The sequence below is a fragment of the Larus michahellis genome, chromosome 12 (genome assembly GCF_964199755.1).
Source record: "Larus michahellis chromosome 12, bLarMic1.1, whole genome shotgun sequence".
Classification (NCBI taxonomy): Eukaryota; Metazoa; Chordata; class Aves; order Charadriiformes; family Laridae; genus Larus; species Larus michahellis.
The window spans coordinates 7,136,772-7,152,651 of record NC_133907.1 but is presented as its reverse complement, the minus strand read 5'-3'; the positions used below and the strand labels follow the sequence as shown (position 1 = coordinate 7,152,651).

Genomic DNA, 15,880 nt, shown 5'->3' with positions numbered 1-15,880 from the left:
CTGCTCAGGCTTAGACAGTGTGACAGGTATTTGCACAGAGAGGAATTTTCCAGCCCCTGACTATCCTGTTTGAACTTCTGTCTTAACCACAGGTTCTCAGTTAACTGGGGACCACAGTTTTCAATGGTAAAAATTTTCCACCACACCACCTAAATCAAGCGGAAAGGTCTTCAGAAGTGCTAAGTGTCCTGGTACTGGTGTCACGCCAAGGCCACTACAGTACAAGAGAAACTTCTGAGTGCTGGTGTTTCAAGAGAAGCGTCTGCTCCTTCGATGAGGTGTCTGAATGGGAGCCATAAGACCCTGAACTGCCATGAAAATGCCTCTCATCTATTTCAGTAACACTTTTAAAACTGTTGGGGTGGAAAAAATTAGCTTCCTTTCACTACAAGATTTGTACATGTATTCCTAGATTTTGGCAATAAATAAGAATCCCATGAACAGAATCCTTGATCCTAAATAGCATATAGCAATACAGCATCCAATATCTCTTACACATTTGATTGCTAGAAAAATTTCCTCAGCATTATTGCTATCAAAGGAGGACTCTGAAATCTTCAAGGAAAAAATAAAATCTTTCAAGCTTCCCTGCCATCATCATCATCATCATTATTATTGTCTGATGGCAAAGAGCCCAGATGCCATAAATCAGTGATCGCAGTACACCAACTTCAACAGCACGGAGACTCTGGACTGAATCTGCAGTGCTGTATCAGGGCTTGAACAAGAGAGCGTGTTCAGTGTTTTCCTTCAAACCGAGGTGTGAGCAGAGGCTGCCCTCAAAAACGGGGCTGGCCAGACCCCAGGCACTCTGCGGGGCTGGAGGCATTTCCTTTACTGCTGCCAGCTCCAACCGTTTGTTTCTGTGGAGTGTGTAACTGGAGAGCACTCTCGATGTCCAAGACATGTCACTGCAGTTGTCTGCTGACCAATTCCATCACTGCAATTAGAAACTGCAGTAAGATCTTTCTTTTTTGAATGACGCCTTTAAGGTCAGCTTTTGAAAGGCAACAGAGCTCTGCTACCTTGAGTGGGGCTCTACACATTTCACTAGCTCATAATCTGCTGTGCACCAGCGTGGAGTATAACTGGTAAAGCACTGGGGCAGCATGGAAACTTCCTCCAGAGCACTGGCACATATAACACATTTAAATATTCAGATTCTTGTCCACGTCCCTTCATGCTTCAGGCAAGCTCTGTACAAGCCATCTCACAGAATGACATTAATTCCATATGTTACTTGTCTGTTCTTCCTGTTCACATCACTTTCTGAGTACAGGCATGATTCTGCAGACTTTAAAATTACTGCTGATGTACTGATTAGGATCAGGATTTTAAGGCCAAAATTAAATTCATTCCACAAGAAGAAGAAAGATCAGTTATTGACTTCCTCACTTTCTTTGCCAGTGTCATCTTTTTTCAAGATTGCTTTAGTAAAACAGTAAAATTTTTTCTCATTTTGAATCAAGAAAAAATTTCACATCAAAAGTTTCTGATCTCCCAACAGACGGTAAGGCTGTAGTAAGAGACGTTGTAAAGTTTTCTCATCAAGTTACACCTGCTGACTGCCACAACTTATTCTTTTACTAACGCTGCTGCTTGTAACTACTTCACAAAATCATGTCAAATTTCCTGTCATTTCTTGCAATCCCATTTCCTATATAACATGGGGGAAAGTGATATTTTGGAGGCATGTTCTAACATCTCAGTTGCAAGGACTGAGATTTCAGTGCGCAACCCTAATATTCTATTCACAGTGAGGACAGATCCAATGTCTCAGTAGCACCTTTCCTGACCTTTGCGTTACTTGCAGAAGATTATGCCTTCTCCAAAAGGTAACGTATATTATAAACAAATAATTGAACCCCAAAGATTACCTTCTTAGTGTTGTAATCTGCTCATCTGTAAGTCCACCACTCTCTTCATGTATAATGTACAGTTTTTCTTTCAGCTCGCTTGGTTTTATACGAAAACTTTTAAGAAAAATGTCTGGAGGGAAATTATTCTTAGATTACTTTGAAGAAAATGCTCAAGGGAAGGAAAATCACCAAAACATTTCATATTTACTTTCCAGATTTAAAAAAAGAAAGAAAAAAAAACCACAGGAAAAAAACCCAAAACTGCTAAGGGTAACTGCTAATGCAAAAACTCAGTCTTCATATTTTCTTTAAATATACATAGCCGCAGTCAATCAAAATATATTTCTGCCAGAAAACAGTCAATGCTTACAACAGAACTACCAATATACTGTTACTGGAAGGTACTCAAGTACTTGTTTGTATATCTTTCTCTTGTACTCAGCTCAACAGTGAAAATATTCTTTTTCTAAATAACAATACAATTAATTGGCATATTATAATATTTTGAAGGATAAAGAAATTAAATTTTCAATTGATCTAGATTTTGTTTACTTGCTTTGCTTAACCTCCAGGGTTCAAAAGAGGGTAGTTAGAGTCCATGCAAGGAAAATTACTCCCAAAATGAAGGCAACCTGGGAAGTGCTCGCTTCTTCCATGCTGACTGATATTCTAAAATCTGATTAAGAGTTTTTGTAATGTTTAAGACTTCTGTGCTGACATGGGGCTGGATCATAATATGCATTGTGATAGGGAGATGGAAGTAAGATGCCTCTTCCCCAAACGGATGAAGAACCATTTGTAAAGCTGTTGCTCCCAAAAAGATTTCTTTGTCTTGCCAGTTATTCTTCAATTACTGTCTGTCTCCATCATCGTTACCAAAGGATTAAGGTAAAAAATGAAGCACAAGGAAGTGAACAGAGGGCATCAGCAGGGAAAGCAAAAAGGTTTAACTGTTTGTCAGTGTTGGCTTGAAACTTGTCCTAGAGTCTCTGCTACAACAGAACAAGAAGCAGAAGGGGATTGGGAAGGAGAATTCAGGAAGGAAGTGTAAGATTTACCTTTTTTTTTTTTTTCTCTCCAATTCTAAGAAGGAACAGAGTTTTTCAGGTTATAGGATCTTGCTGTGGCCCGAATCAGCTGTTAATGGTTCTCAGAAGACTGTTGGCCAATGGAGTATATACCATTTATTCTTCCTCTGACACACTTTCCACGTTTTTAGTTTTGTTATAAGATCTAGCTTTAGTGCTAAGCCTGGCAGAATCTTCCCTTTTTCCTTCTTATGCATTTTTATGCCTTATATATTTTGCTTCCCTTTGCCTTTTAAACCAAGTATCTCTTCAGGTGTGGTGATGTCTACGGACCGTAACAGAGTGAATAGCTCATAGTAAAATGTTGATTTTAAAATATTCACAACCTGTCTACAAAGTATTTAATACTTTCTTGAACATTTTCAGTAGTTGAAGTTAGCCGCTGAATAAATTTTAGTCATCAGACTGCCGAAGTATTTTGCTAGGCAAAATAAGGTTTATACGTATGGGAAACTGGGTGTCATACAGACAAACAGGCACCGATCAATTTTGACTCCTATATCGGTCTGTCACACACTAGATCCCACATTCTTGGATTAACATATACATTATAGTGTCTCCCAAAACTTTTTAATTGGAAATCTGAGGATGTTTTTCTTGTCTCTCTCTTTCTGATACCCATTCTCTGTATGGCAGAAATTTATTTTGTCTATCAGAATCCACTAGATGATAACTTAGATTTTATTTGCATTTTCTCAAACATTGAGCTTGAATTTAGTGTGCAGATCTTCTCTCAGAACTCTCATTTTTCTCTTGTGTTCAGAGACCCACTCAAATTCTCAAGAAATTTTAACCCACTGGCATTTTGAAGCTTCATATTTTTATTCGTTAATTTAAGAACTGTGGTTTGCAGCACTTGCAGGAAGATTAATCAGAATTCTCAGGATCAAATTAGCTTTTGATCTAAGTAATGTCCATTATAATAAGTATATGCCAAAAATCTCACTGATGGGACTTTAAGGATAAGATTAAGAAACGGATGTAGAATGTCTCAATGAAAAAAGTTGTAAGAGGAACAGGATCAAAAGGAAGAAGGGTGCTATTTGCAAACCAAAAGAAAGAAATTTCCTCAAAGAAACAGCAATAATTTTGTAGATAAAAGTGCTATTACAGAATCCTTTTTATCTACAACAGCACTTTCGTATCACTCACTTCCTTTTAACCCTTCAAATTGTTAGTCAGTGGATGCAATAATTCCAACAAGTTATCTCCGTTTACAGTTGCCAATTAAAACTTCACACAATCTCCAAAATATATTCTTTCTTATCAATATTCATAAAGATGAAATCATTAAAACTTCAAAATTAACTGCCCCAAATTCTTTACACATGTAATATTTCTTAAAACATCTCTAGGTTATAGAACTTTTTTGGAAAACCAGCTCTGTAATAGAAATCAGAGTAGTCTTTGAAGAACAATTACTCTTGCCCTTTTAATATCTACCACTTGTCATCAAAATAATTGAAAGGCCTTTACATCGTTTTATTAGTAAGACCAGAACTATGTGCTGAACTGCTTCATGAGCTGTGAAAGACTGTTCTAGGTCAGGCCTTTGGCAGAATCATATCTGGGATAGGAGAGGGAAGGATCCTGTTCGTGATCATTCAAGACAGCCATTCACAGCCTAAGCTATCTGCCAGGGAAACACCAAGAGAATTCCTGTGACCTGGCTTGTAGCTGCCTCAAAGGCTTCTTACATCAACCCATCTACACCTACATGATATTCTTGAACTCAATGTGGCAGAGAGACTGAGCACAGTACTCAAAATTCTAGCTACCAAGCTGTTTCTGTTCATTTGTTTCACCTGGGCAGCCCACAGAATTCGAGAAGCCTTTGAAGTCAGAGTCTTAACATTGACTTCACAGGTGTCACACGTGATTTTACATATCTGCCCTAAGACAATAGCATCACAGCTCAATGACACATCCACATGATTTGTACCAGAAGAGGAGAAGCTTGGTGTTTCTACTCTACAACATTAAGGACCACATTTAGAGCAACTGAGACATGAGGTCTATTTTTATAAATGAGCGGCACTGAATTAAAAGATGATTTAGAAACAAGCTTGTCTTATTGCCTATTGAATGGCAGAAAGTACAAACAGAAAATGCATGCAGTGCTCGCCCCAAGATTCCAGATAGAGTACACAGTTGTCAGTAATATACTTACTGAAGTTATGTGCAACTTTTTGATCTAACATGATGTGCTGATTCACTGAAGGTTCGTTGCCCAAAAATACTGCCGTGTCCTGGATCTGGAACTGATTGCAGAGTCTGGATACATCTATTTTTTTCTTGCATGGGTCACACGATCCCCAGATAGATTTCTGAATCTAAAAATATAGGAGTGACAGGGTAAACAAAAAGCCAAAAGAACAGAGGCACTTTGCTCCATCCAAACATAGGGAAAGGCATCCAGGTTGTTTTGTGGCACAACTGTACTTTTATAACTATACATGTAATACAGGCTACAGTATTATTTTTTTTTTAACAGCTACCATCAGTTTCGTCCTCACCTTATCACAAGGAACAACATCCCAGTGAAAGGCTTTGGTTCTCTTTGTCGATGGAGAGAGGCTGCAGGGCTGCGGTAACGCAGGTGGGGCTGGCGGTACCTCTGCCTTACTTCTGGGAAGTGGAAGAGATGGTGATGCTGGGGCCGCTTCCTCCTCTGCAGGCTGGGGGTCTGAAGACTTGTTCAGACTGGTTGTTGCAGCACTCACACCAAAGTGTAGGGCCTCCTCTTTCTGTTCATTCAGGGGTACGGTAACATCCTCATAATCTGCTTCGGAGGAGGTGCATCCTTGAGATCCCTCCTGAGGCAGTGAGGCACCCTTGCACAGCTGACAATACCTTTCTATGAGAGACACCCATTCGTTCTGGAGCTTGCTAACATCCTCTGTCCTATTCTTTTGGACAGTAAAGGGTATTCGAAACCTGAAATTTAAGAATGTCATATATAAACACTAGGAAGTGTAAATAACATGCTGCCTAATACAGCCAGAGATATTTCTTTTTTAAGCAGAATGATGTTCAGCAGCTTTACTTGTTGAAGGAGCCCAGTGCTGCTGACTCTGACCTTTTCAGACAGAGTTAATTTCTTATGTGTCTAAGGTTAGAGAGCTGAAGTTTTGCCATATATTGACTTTGTGGTGCAGTTACCTCGTAATTCCTCTTCTCCACCTTGGGGGAAGGTGAACAATGTGCTACGTCTTACTGTGCTTGTTGCACAAGCTACTCAGAGCCTGTTCACACATCTGTCCTATCAAGCTGAATGATGCATCTCTTCACTTGTTGCTGGCATGACAACTAGACAAGTCTTTGTGGGCAGTATTTCAATGTATCTTCTCAATTCCACAATGTGGTACTTTTGATTCCTCCTTAAAATACTCATCAAATCACTGCAGAGCAATAGGAAGGGTAATCTATATAATTCCGATGGCCTCATTTCTCCACTGTTGTATTTATTCTGGGACATTGAGAGTCTCTGTTGCTTGACCTTGTTTTCAGTAGTTCTGCTTTAACAAATTGTTAATTACCAACTATACTTACAAATAATTGTGTCCTTTGGTCTGAACTGAAAAAGTACTGCATCCATTCTCCTTGCTGACACTCACATTACCATCTGACAAATTAATTGTGTTTGTTACAGGGTCTGCAGTCTTGTTCTTTCCTCCCAGACCTATGCAATACAAAGCCAATTCTCCTTCACGTAGTTGTACCAAGTACCTGAAGGACAAGGAATGGAGATACAGTTCATTCTTCACTGACTACTTATTTACACAAGCCTTGCCTTTGTTAAAGCATTTTCTAATGTCAATAAGTCTCCACATTTTTATAGCATCCTCCATGGAACAGTCAAAAAGTATCAATAGTAAAGCATAAAACCTTGAGATGAGGGCTTCTTATTCTCATCTGACACGTAAATAAACTGTGACATCAAATATGAACTTCCAGCCTGCCGTGCCTATTGAGAGAGCTAAAACTAAGAAGATCTGACTATCAAGTAAAAATCACACAAGTCCTGTTAATATGTTAGCTACACTCTGTCCCTCCCCCTCTATTTATTCTTCTCATTTGTTTGGGATGGTGAGTCTCTTGGACTATGAGCTTTTAAAGGAAGTCACTATGTGACCAGGAAGCTCATAGGCTTCAGAGTTTGTGCCTTCCAGGTTTTACTGTCACCAAGCTATAAACAAATCACCATAATGTAAGTTAGTGCCCAAACTTATAGTCCAATAACTCTCCCTCTCTTAGAAATGCCTCTGCACATGCTCTTACTCCATGAGGACTGATCTTGGTGCCCCCCCATTCCCATGAGTCTTGGCAGGAAGGGGTCAAAGTATTCTACTCTCAAGGTCTTCCATCAGAAATGACTGTGCCAAAGTGTGGGTATTACCTATTTAAATTATAAATTAATCCTGGCACAAATTGCCTGCCCATAGACAGCTTCTATTAGAGCAAAATGTTCTGCTTCACTCTCTCTTCCAGGATTCTGCTCTGCTGATTATAACAAAGCCTCCACATTCAACAAGTGGGGCTTTACTGTAGGTGGGTTTTATTCTTATTTAAGCATTTGCATTCTCATTTTTCTTGAGTGTTACTGCATTTCTTTATCATTCTGACAGTTCTATCAGACCTTTCTTTTCCTCCACTCTCTCTTCAAGGTGTGGCTAGTTGATTAAGGTGTTCTATGAGGAATTTAAATAAGTTTAGCTGCTCTAGAAGAATTAAACATAAAATATAAATTGCATCTATTCCCACATAAACAGTCAAAGTGATAAGAATTGTTTAATGGAGCTGGCAGTTATATTGATCTCTCCTTTCTTTAAAGCAGGGACTTATAGTTTAATCGGATCTCCAGATGTTTCCACCATTATTTACTTTAACCGAAAAAAGAGAGGTTTAATATCAAGAAGAAAGCAACAAGGGCTTTGCTCCACAAGATAAATAAAAACCAATTTCTGTTTGTTAACAAACTTGTTAAATGTTGCAAAGTAACAAATCCTGGGACACGCTTGAGGATAGTGTTTACAAGACATACAGCGGTAGCCTTTTAAAAACAATTAAAATAATTTTCTGTGAACTGTGAAGTCTTTTGAGGTAATTGCCCTGTGCAGATAATTACAATGTTAATTTTTTTTATTAGTTTTTAGTAGAAGGGGTTTTTTTCTCCCCTTCTCTCCTTTGATAATATAAGCAATTTCCAGGTATTTTAGAAGCTGGCTCAGGGGAAGGGTGGGTTGTCTGTAGGATGGGTAGCAAACTATGTAAAATCATGGTGGCTGGTCCACTAGTTCAGGAATAGAATAAGCGTAAGCAGAAGTCAGGCTTCTCTCTGATGGTTTAGGGGCTGAATGAAATGATGGAGACAGTTCACTTTCTACTGAATAATGATTCCTGTCTCTGAAACCACCACCCCAATTAGGCCGCCACGGTTGGTCACCCCCACAGGAGGGAAGTTCAGAACATTACGAGAATTAATTATGAATTTTGGGGGAGCCATTTGGCAAGTGTGAGTCAATATTCCCTAGCAGGACTCCTATACCCCTTGTCTGCTTTGCTAGTCTTTTTTTCTTTTTCCTTATGGCCGAAAATGGAGTAAAAAGTAAAGAGGTAAACATAAAAAAGTCCAACCTTTAAAATCACTCTTACCACCATCACCGTTATATTTTTGTATAGGTAATGCACACAGCAGTCTCTAGCACACATCAGAACTTAATTTTGTTGCATACCACCAGTGCGCTAACAGTTAATTTCAATGTTTTCATCTCATGCAGATTTGGCATGTAAGTTTTAACTTTAAAAAGCAGTTAAATAATCAACTTGTTATCAGCAAATTAAAATCTCAAGGTATTTATCAGAAATTTTAATAAAATCCACAACCCAGAGGACTACAAAAGTGCCGTTCGTACTTGACCCATTCAGTGGATGTAAAAGTATTTTGCTGCAGATCCAACAGTCCTTCATGTATCACATCATCTTCCACAGGTCTTCCAGAGCAGGACTCTGCTGGTCTCTTGTACGAATTGCTCTGTATAACTCTGCTCAGAAGGTACATTATCTATATAATAAGTGGCAGCAGAGAGAGTATATTTTCCATGTTAATTCCCTTGAATAAGACATTAATAGGTGGATTTTTCAAGTATAAAAATGATAGACAACACTATAAGCAGCAGCCAAATAGGTGACATACATTAACATAAAATAAATAGGGTCTTTCTATGATGCTGAACTACTTAACTGCAATTTGGTTTTATGGCCACCATTCTAAACCTGTCAGTGGAAGGAGAATATAATTTTGTTCTGGAGAGGTTACTGTAAAACATCATTTTACTTTTTTTAATTCATATACAAAGCAAACTAGGACAGAGCTTCTGTTCAGCTCAGTTCAAGTTCAAGTAGTAATTGATTGCTTTAGCTTGAAATCTCAAACAAACCCCGCAGAAAAACAGAGGCCTACCTACAGTTGAAAATAACATGGATTAAGGTGGGTGTGAATTTAAAGCACTCTTTTTGTTATACAGGGCCATATTTGAGTATTCTTACTACAGAAGACATGTGCCTTTTTGAGCCCTTCTGCTAAATGTAATCTATTTTGCAAATTTATCTAATTAACTATACGGTACTGTTCATCTGGAATCAAAGTTTCTGCACATGGAGTGAACCGTTAAGTTTCACAAATCCCTCTTCAAAAATCCCCTTAAAGATGGGTTGAATCAGAAGTTTGGATGCAAACTCTTCCATGCTTTTTGAGAGTTTGTATCTCAACCTAAATTGTGCAGCTGGCTTCAGCGTCTCAGCAGTGGGATGACACAAACTCCAAGACTTGATCACACCTGAAAACATGGGATATTTGCATTCAGGTGAAAATCTATTGCTAATGTCACGACTCGAGTTTCACAATTAGGCTCTTCACAAGCGTAGAGCCTAATTACACTAACTACTTGGAATATTTAATTGAACCTAAACTCAAAAGGAGCTGAGACCTCAAAATCAAACGGCTCAGACAAAATCATGCAACACTGAATCATTCAATTAAACAAATATCTAGTTTTACCTAGGCTGTTTTCCTCTGATAATTTTATAATTTCAGTGTATTTTGATAGTAAAAGATGAACTACTCGGTCTTTTCCTTTTCATGCCATCAGGGTGGCCTCATTCATTCTTAAAAGCATGCATTTTAATAAATATCATATATATATAAAAAAAATAAGAAGCATAGAAAATTTCAATTAAGGTTCAACTGTGCATGTCATCAGTTTTGTTTGCTTGTTTTAATACAATCTCAGACGAGTTATATTCAAGGTGTGGCTGAAGAAATGCATCCACTTTCATATCATGTCTTGAGCTGGCTTTACATCTTCAGTCCTAGTGAACTGCAGCAAAATCCTAAGGCCAAACTTTATCCTGAACTCACATTCCCTTTGTTCTGTGTACAAACATACACAGAACAAAGACATACCTACTTCTTTGCTTGCACGGTGCACAGCATAACAATTCCCATTTATGATTGGGACCTGCTGGGTACTACCATAACATTATCTGTTATTTATAGCAATCTGTCTATGACATTGTAAAAACTTACCTTCCTTTTATCCTCAAGAGACACTGCTTCCAGCTCATAATCTTGTCGCCCATGAAACACAATGCTGAAGCGCCTCCTTTCAGTATCTTCACAGGCTTTGACTTGTGAGAAGGGGAACTGTTTCTTAATAATTCCTTTTTCAATGTTAAAAATGGTCTTTGTGTTGAAATCAATCTGGAATAGAAAGTTCTTCATTACTTGACTCCATTGCTCTCCTCGTTGAAAGGGAAAGGCAGCATCCCCAACATTACCATGCAAGGGCATTTAGATAAAGGACCAGCTTAGAATACGTATCTATCTTGCCGATGGATAGAATAAAAAATGACATTCCATCATCAAGATACTGTACTATATTTGTCATATTTACAAAACAAACAGATATTCATTGTAACTGTGTTTTCCTATCTCTTTTGATGAATAAGCATCAATTTATCACTCTGAAACATTATTTCTTTTTAAATTCTCCTTGTCTTATACAACCCAGTGAAAAAACTTCCCATTCAGCAGCACTGGTGGCACAAACTAATGGCACGACCATCTCAGCAGAGATTCAATTACTAACTGGTTCAACCTATGCCCCAGTACTAAAATGAAGTGAAGGTGGTTATTTTTATAAGTCACTTCTGTGTCAGGAAAAGAGGATACTATTGAGAGATACGTTTCTGATGTAAATATTACTGTGTTTTGGTTTAGATCTTATCTAACACAGATTTTTTTGTCTGTATGTATAGATACACAGATACATCGATGTATAGGTGAAGGGAGTGATGATAACAGACAATAAATTTATTTTATTGCTGTTTCACAGCTATAATAATTAAAAATTGTTTGCTTCAAAGCAAGATTATTCTGCCACTGCACAATCTATATTTGCAGTGTTAAAAACTGGTACAGACAGATTCCAGTATCTGTTCTATGTGTAAGTCCCTGCTGAGCAGAAACAGCTTTGTTGATACAATAAGATGTGAATATTATCTGACTGCCCAGCTTCAGTGAATGCGGCCCACAGAGAAGACAAACTCAGAAGAGCCTCAGATCTCACCTGAGTCAGATATTTACCTTTGGTCATAAATGATTCTTGGCATCTTTCATTCCTATAGTGCAGCCCACGCTAACCAAATGCTAACACCGTGGCCTTTCCCTCTGTTCTGTTTATAGTAGGAAAGCTCCAAGTCAGAACCATTCTCATTATTATCTCTGACTTTGAAGGGTGCTGGTAACTGCAGAACTGGATTTAAACTGCTCCAGATTCCCAAACACATCTAATAAAGCTTTCTCCATCTTTCCATCAGCTTTATGTCTAAACAAATAATCATTTAATTCCAAAAAACAGTGGATATTGAGGGAAACAAGGAGATTATACTTTCTACAATTGAGATATAGTAAACAAGAAGACACGCTCTAGCATGTGTGACTTTGACTTGCTCATTATCAAATTTTGTGCAAATGGCAGGAAAAATTCAGTGAAATCCAGGTTCCTAGAAACAGCATGAAACCTTTGTCACTGACTTCATGGAATCAGGAAATCACCATCAGCTATTATCGACAGAAGTTTGCTTTAATATCGTTCAAGTGTTGTCCCATTATGATACAGTGAGTCAATAAAGCCTTAAGTGTTCATAATGTCAAAAAAAAAGAATTCACAGGACAGAGTAATGAGGGATGAAATGCTTAGCCTGCCAAAGGAACCTTCTAAGTATCCCCAGGAACATTTCTTCCCAAAGTTTTAGAGAGTGCAGTTGAAGTGATGTCCTGTCAAAAGGGACAGGTATTTAAGTATGCCTCCGTCACTTGTATGCATTTACTGTTCCTAACTAATAAGAACAACTCCCAGGCAGAGCTTATTATAATCAGTCATCTTGGTGACGAATCATGTTTTTTAGAGGTGAATTAACCTCTTAGATCATCAAATCCATTTTGTATCCTTCCCAGAGCCTCAGTAGAGGGATTTTCAGATATTACCCCCAGAGTAATTTTGGTGTAAAAGGTAGAAGGTTGGTCAATATCTTGTACCTCTCTGATAGGTCGCTGAAGCACAGGGTGTATTAAGCTACCTCATAACATTTTTGGAGCAACATAAGCATCCTATATTTTTAACAAATTCTTCAAAAGTGAGAATTTTTAAAGTTACCTGCAAAATTCGTTTCTGCCACCGATAGTGTTTATATTTGTAGATACTGAAGTTAAATTGTGAGCCAGTTAGCAAATCCTGTGGATCCTAGAAAACAGAACAGAAATCAGCCATACGTCCACACTGTTATTTTTTGTCCACTCAAATCCAGTCCTGTTCTTGGGTGAAATCTCCCTCAGTGAACAGTGTTCAAACAGCACTGGAGGCTTTGCAGAAGACCTCCACATGGAGATACATGGAATCATCCTCCTGACTTGATTTTCACAAGCACAAAAGCTCCACAACTCCCGCGAATTAATGAAGGGATCACAGATTGCGATGGAAGCTGGAAGGGAGAGCAGAAAGCAGGAAGACAGGAAGGAGAAGAGCAGAGCCCATGGAATTGTACTAAACACATTTCAAAACACACGAGTACAAGCAGTCTATTAAATGGGCTAAGCAGCAAACAAGAATCATCATCAGTTAAAGAAAAATATTTACAGACTCTTGAATGTGGTGCAGTAAAATGGAAGATCTTTGTTCCCTTGTATTATATGAGGAAAATGCAGGGAAGGGAAAGGAAGATCCAGATATATTAAACTTGATTTGTTGCTAATAGTTAGCTGTCACAAAAACTTTAACACAGTAGAAGTAGAAACGGAACCCTTTCTCTTCTTATTCCAAGAATATATTTCCATGTTATCTTACACTGCTGAGTTTAAGATTTTTGTTGACAGCAGCCCTCCTGCAAGACTTGCCCTGCTTTTTTGTTAGTATGTATTTTTGCTTCTCCTTCTACTTCTTTCCAGCCAAGAAGTTAATAAGCAGTTCAGAAAGCTATTTTTAAAAATTCCAAAAAGCACCAGGTTTATCTCAAAAATCACTATCAGCTCCTGCGGTGCAAAAAAATTTCAGATTGTGTCATTAGCACTTCATAAGATTTCACTGTTTCCTGGAGATGCTCCCATAAGGAGGCTAGTTCAAAAATCCTGAGCAGAAGGAGAAATAGATAGTGAAAATTTCTCCAGAGAACTCTCTGCTGGCACTTCTGCGGTGACGATGGACAGAGGTTGCAATGAGAGAGATACCAGACAGGGATTACAGAGAGGAGTAACAAGGCTGTTGTACTAATGCACACAATTAATGTACTCCCCATTCTCAAACTATTTCCACTCACCGTTATGAACTTCTACTTTTCTCTACTTCCATGCTTTCTATAAAATGGAGAGATGCTAATGATTCACTTCTGACTGTCAGTGGAGAGATGAGGGCTTTAACAGCAGAAAAATAATTTCTTTGTGTCTCAATCTGATCCTGAAGAAACTTCTGGACTAGACCTCTTGGACTCTGACCTATGCTCAGCAAGGCTATGTTGTTGTAGGACCCAAAACCAGTTTTAAGCCACCTTTACAGTGATTCTACTTTCGCCTGGTGGAAGGTCAGAGCCAACCATTGGAAATGTTAGAACTGAGTCACACTTGCCCGGGCGTTGCACTTTGTAGCCAGTCATTCTTGCATAATGCTGAGTTGCCAGACCCTCTTATGGTGACCAGTCAGGCGCCAAGGACAACCCAACACTAGGAGACCCCTCAGAGATTAGATCCATCATTTTCCTGAGGTGCTTCATGGTATCAGCACAAGGATTTTGCCCTACGTTTATTGTTACAGTACTTGATGTTGCACTCAGAATAACAAAACTCATATCAACACAGTTGATCTAGATTTAAACTACTTAATGCAGTTAATGACATCAGTGTAGTTGCAGCATCTGCATGGGATATCCATTACATACAGGTAGCATTAGCCATTAGTACCTGACATATTCAGTTATAAACCGGAGTGTGTATGTTTGCACAATTTGGGACTGCATCTTTGAAAGCGATACAGACATACTAATGCTCAACCAGGCTTTCCAGAATATGCTCATACATTTGAATGTCTTGCAAAATAGATCAAAGGAGTGACCTTACCTTTTCAGCATATACCTCTTTCTGTGCCAAGTGCAAAGCTCCTTCAATGCTCACTTCTTTATTTTTCACCATGTTCATAATTTTGAGGATTTTTTCCTGGCTTAACTGGAAAAAAAAAGTCAATCAAATGTTTTTAGAGACTGTTTTTTTCATTTGGCTATTAACGATACAGGGTGCTTGTGACAGTTACAGCTACGGTATCTGCCACAGAATTACAATTTCTTTCATATTTTATGTTCTATCAACAACCTGCCCAGCAAATATAATCTCCCTTTGAAACCTGGTGAGAGTCCACAAGATATCAAATATACAGGGGCTTTTACAATTTTAGAAGATGGGATGGTAATATCTGGAGATAGAACTGCCAGGAGGAAATCTTTTTTAGTTAGAAAATCTGTCAAGAAGTGAAAACATCAATTTTGCATGCTTGCCTCTGTCTTACCCGTGGTGTAAAGTATTGCATACAGACAACATGAAAGAAAAATCGTGAGTTTTTGAGATTTTCAGGGTGAAGGGGGGAAAAATTGCTGTTGGTATGAGCAGGTGCCGCTGTCATGTGAACTTATCTGAACACGTTAACAAGCCGGCGTTACACTTCCCCTTTCTTTTACCAAAAAAAGGACATTGCACTGTCAATAAGCTTACTCATAAATTTATGTCGCTAGTGGACCAGGTGGGGATTGCAACGCCAAACAGGAATCAAGCAAAGAAAAAAAGGCAAGAGGAGTAACCAGGGACCCAGAACCACATCCACTTACCCTTCTGGCAAAGCTCTTTCACAGACTTTGTAGAAGGAATAAACCACCTCCCTTTGAGACAGACCAAAGAGTTCCCTTGTGTGATATCCATTCCTCGACAACAGCAGAACTGGGAATTTGGAAGGAGCATGTAGGTTTTACCACCAAAGCTCAGGAATTTGTGATTTCTTTTTACGCAGTAGCTTAGCTACAATACTCAGTTAGCGACGATATACAATGCTTCCTACCCCCCTGGAGAATGACCCCGTCACCAGGCGATAAATTACTACAATAAAATCTCTCGTTCAAATCTTTTGAAAGAGTTTTAAAACTCTTCCACGTGGATTCCCAGGTGAAGGGCCCTCCCCAGGAACATTACCCAGGCTGTGCAGGAGCAAGGGGCAGGGGAGACGCCTTGGGGAAGGGGACAGGGAGCTCCCCTACACCCCTATTGCCAGACCTGCTGCGGGGACCAACGCAGTCAGAGCAAGGCAGCTCAAAGCATCTCAGAATAGCAAGCAAACCTGA

General features: G+C 38.8%; 1 protein-coding gene across 2 annotated transcripts in view; it reads right to left on the bottom strand.

The window, feature by feature from the left end:
* The window catches only part of LOC141750189 (disheveled-associated activator of morphogenesis 2-like), a 44,292-nt gene that overhangs the window by 16,837 nt on the left and 11,575 nt on the right, over positions 1 to 15,880 (bottom strand). For both annotated transcript variants that reach the window (XM_074604881.1, XM_074604882.1), the window contains exons 2-9: positions 14,616 to 14,720; positions 12,667 to 12,753; positions 10,536 to 10,709; positions 8,863 to 9,011; positions 6,500 to 6,676; positions 5,464 to 5,884; positions 5,118 to 5,280; positions 1,878 to 1,989 (exon numbers count right to left, since the gene is read on the bottom strand). In XM_074604881.1, coding sequence (XP_074460982.1) covers positions 1,878 to 1,989; positions 5,118 to 5,280; positions 5,464 to 5,884; positions 6,500 to 6,676; positions 8,863 to 9,011; positions 10,536 to 10,709; positions 12,667 to 12,753; positions 14,616 to 14,720 — 1,388 coding nt within the window. The remainder of the gene's footprint in view (positions 1 to 1,877; positions 1,990 to 5,117; positions 5,281 to 5,463; positions 5,885 to 6,499; positions 6,677 to 8,862; positions 9,012 to 10,535; positions 10,710 to 12,666; positions 12,754 to 14,615; positions 14,721 to 15,880) is intronic.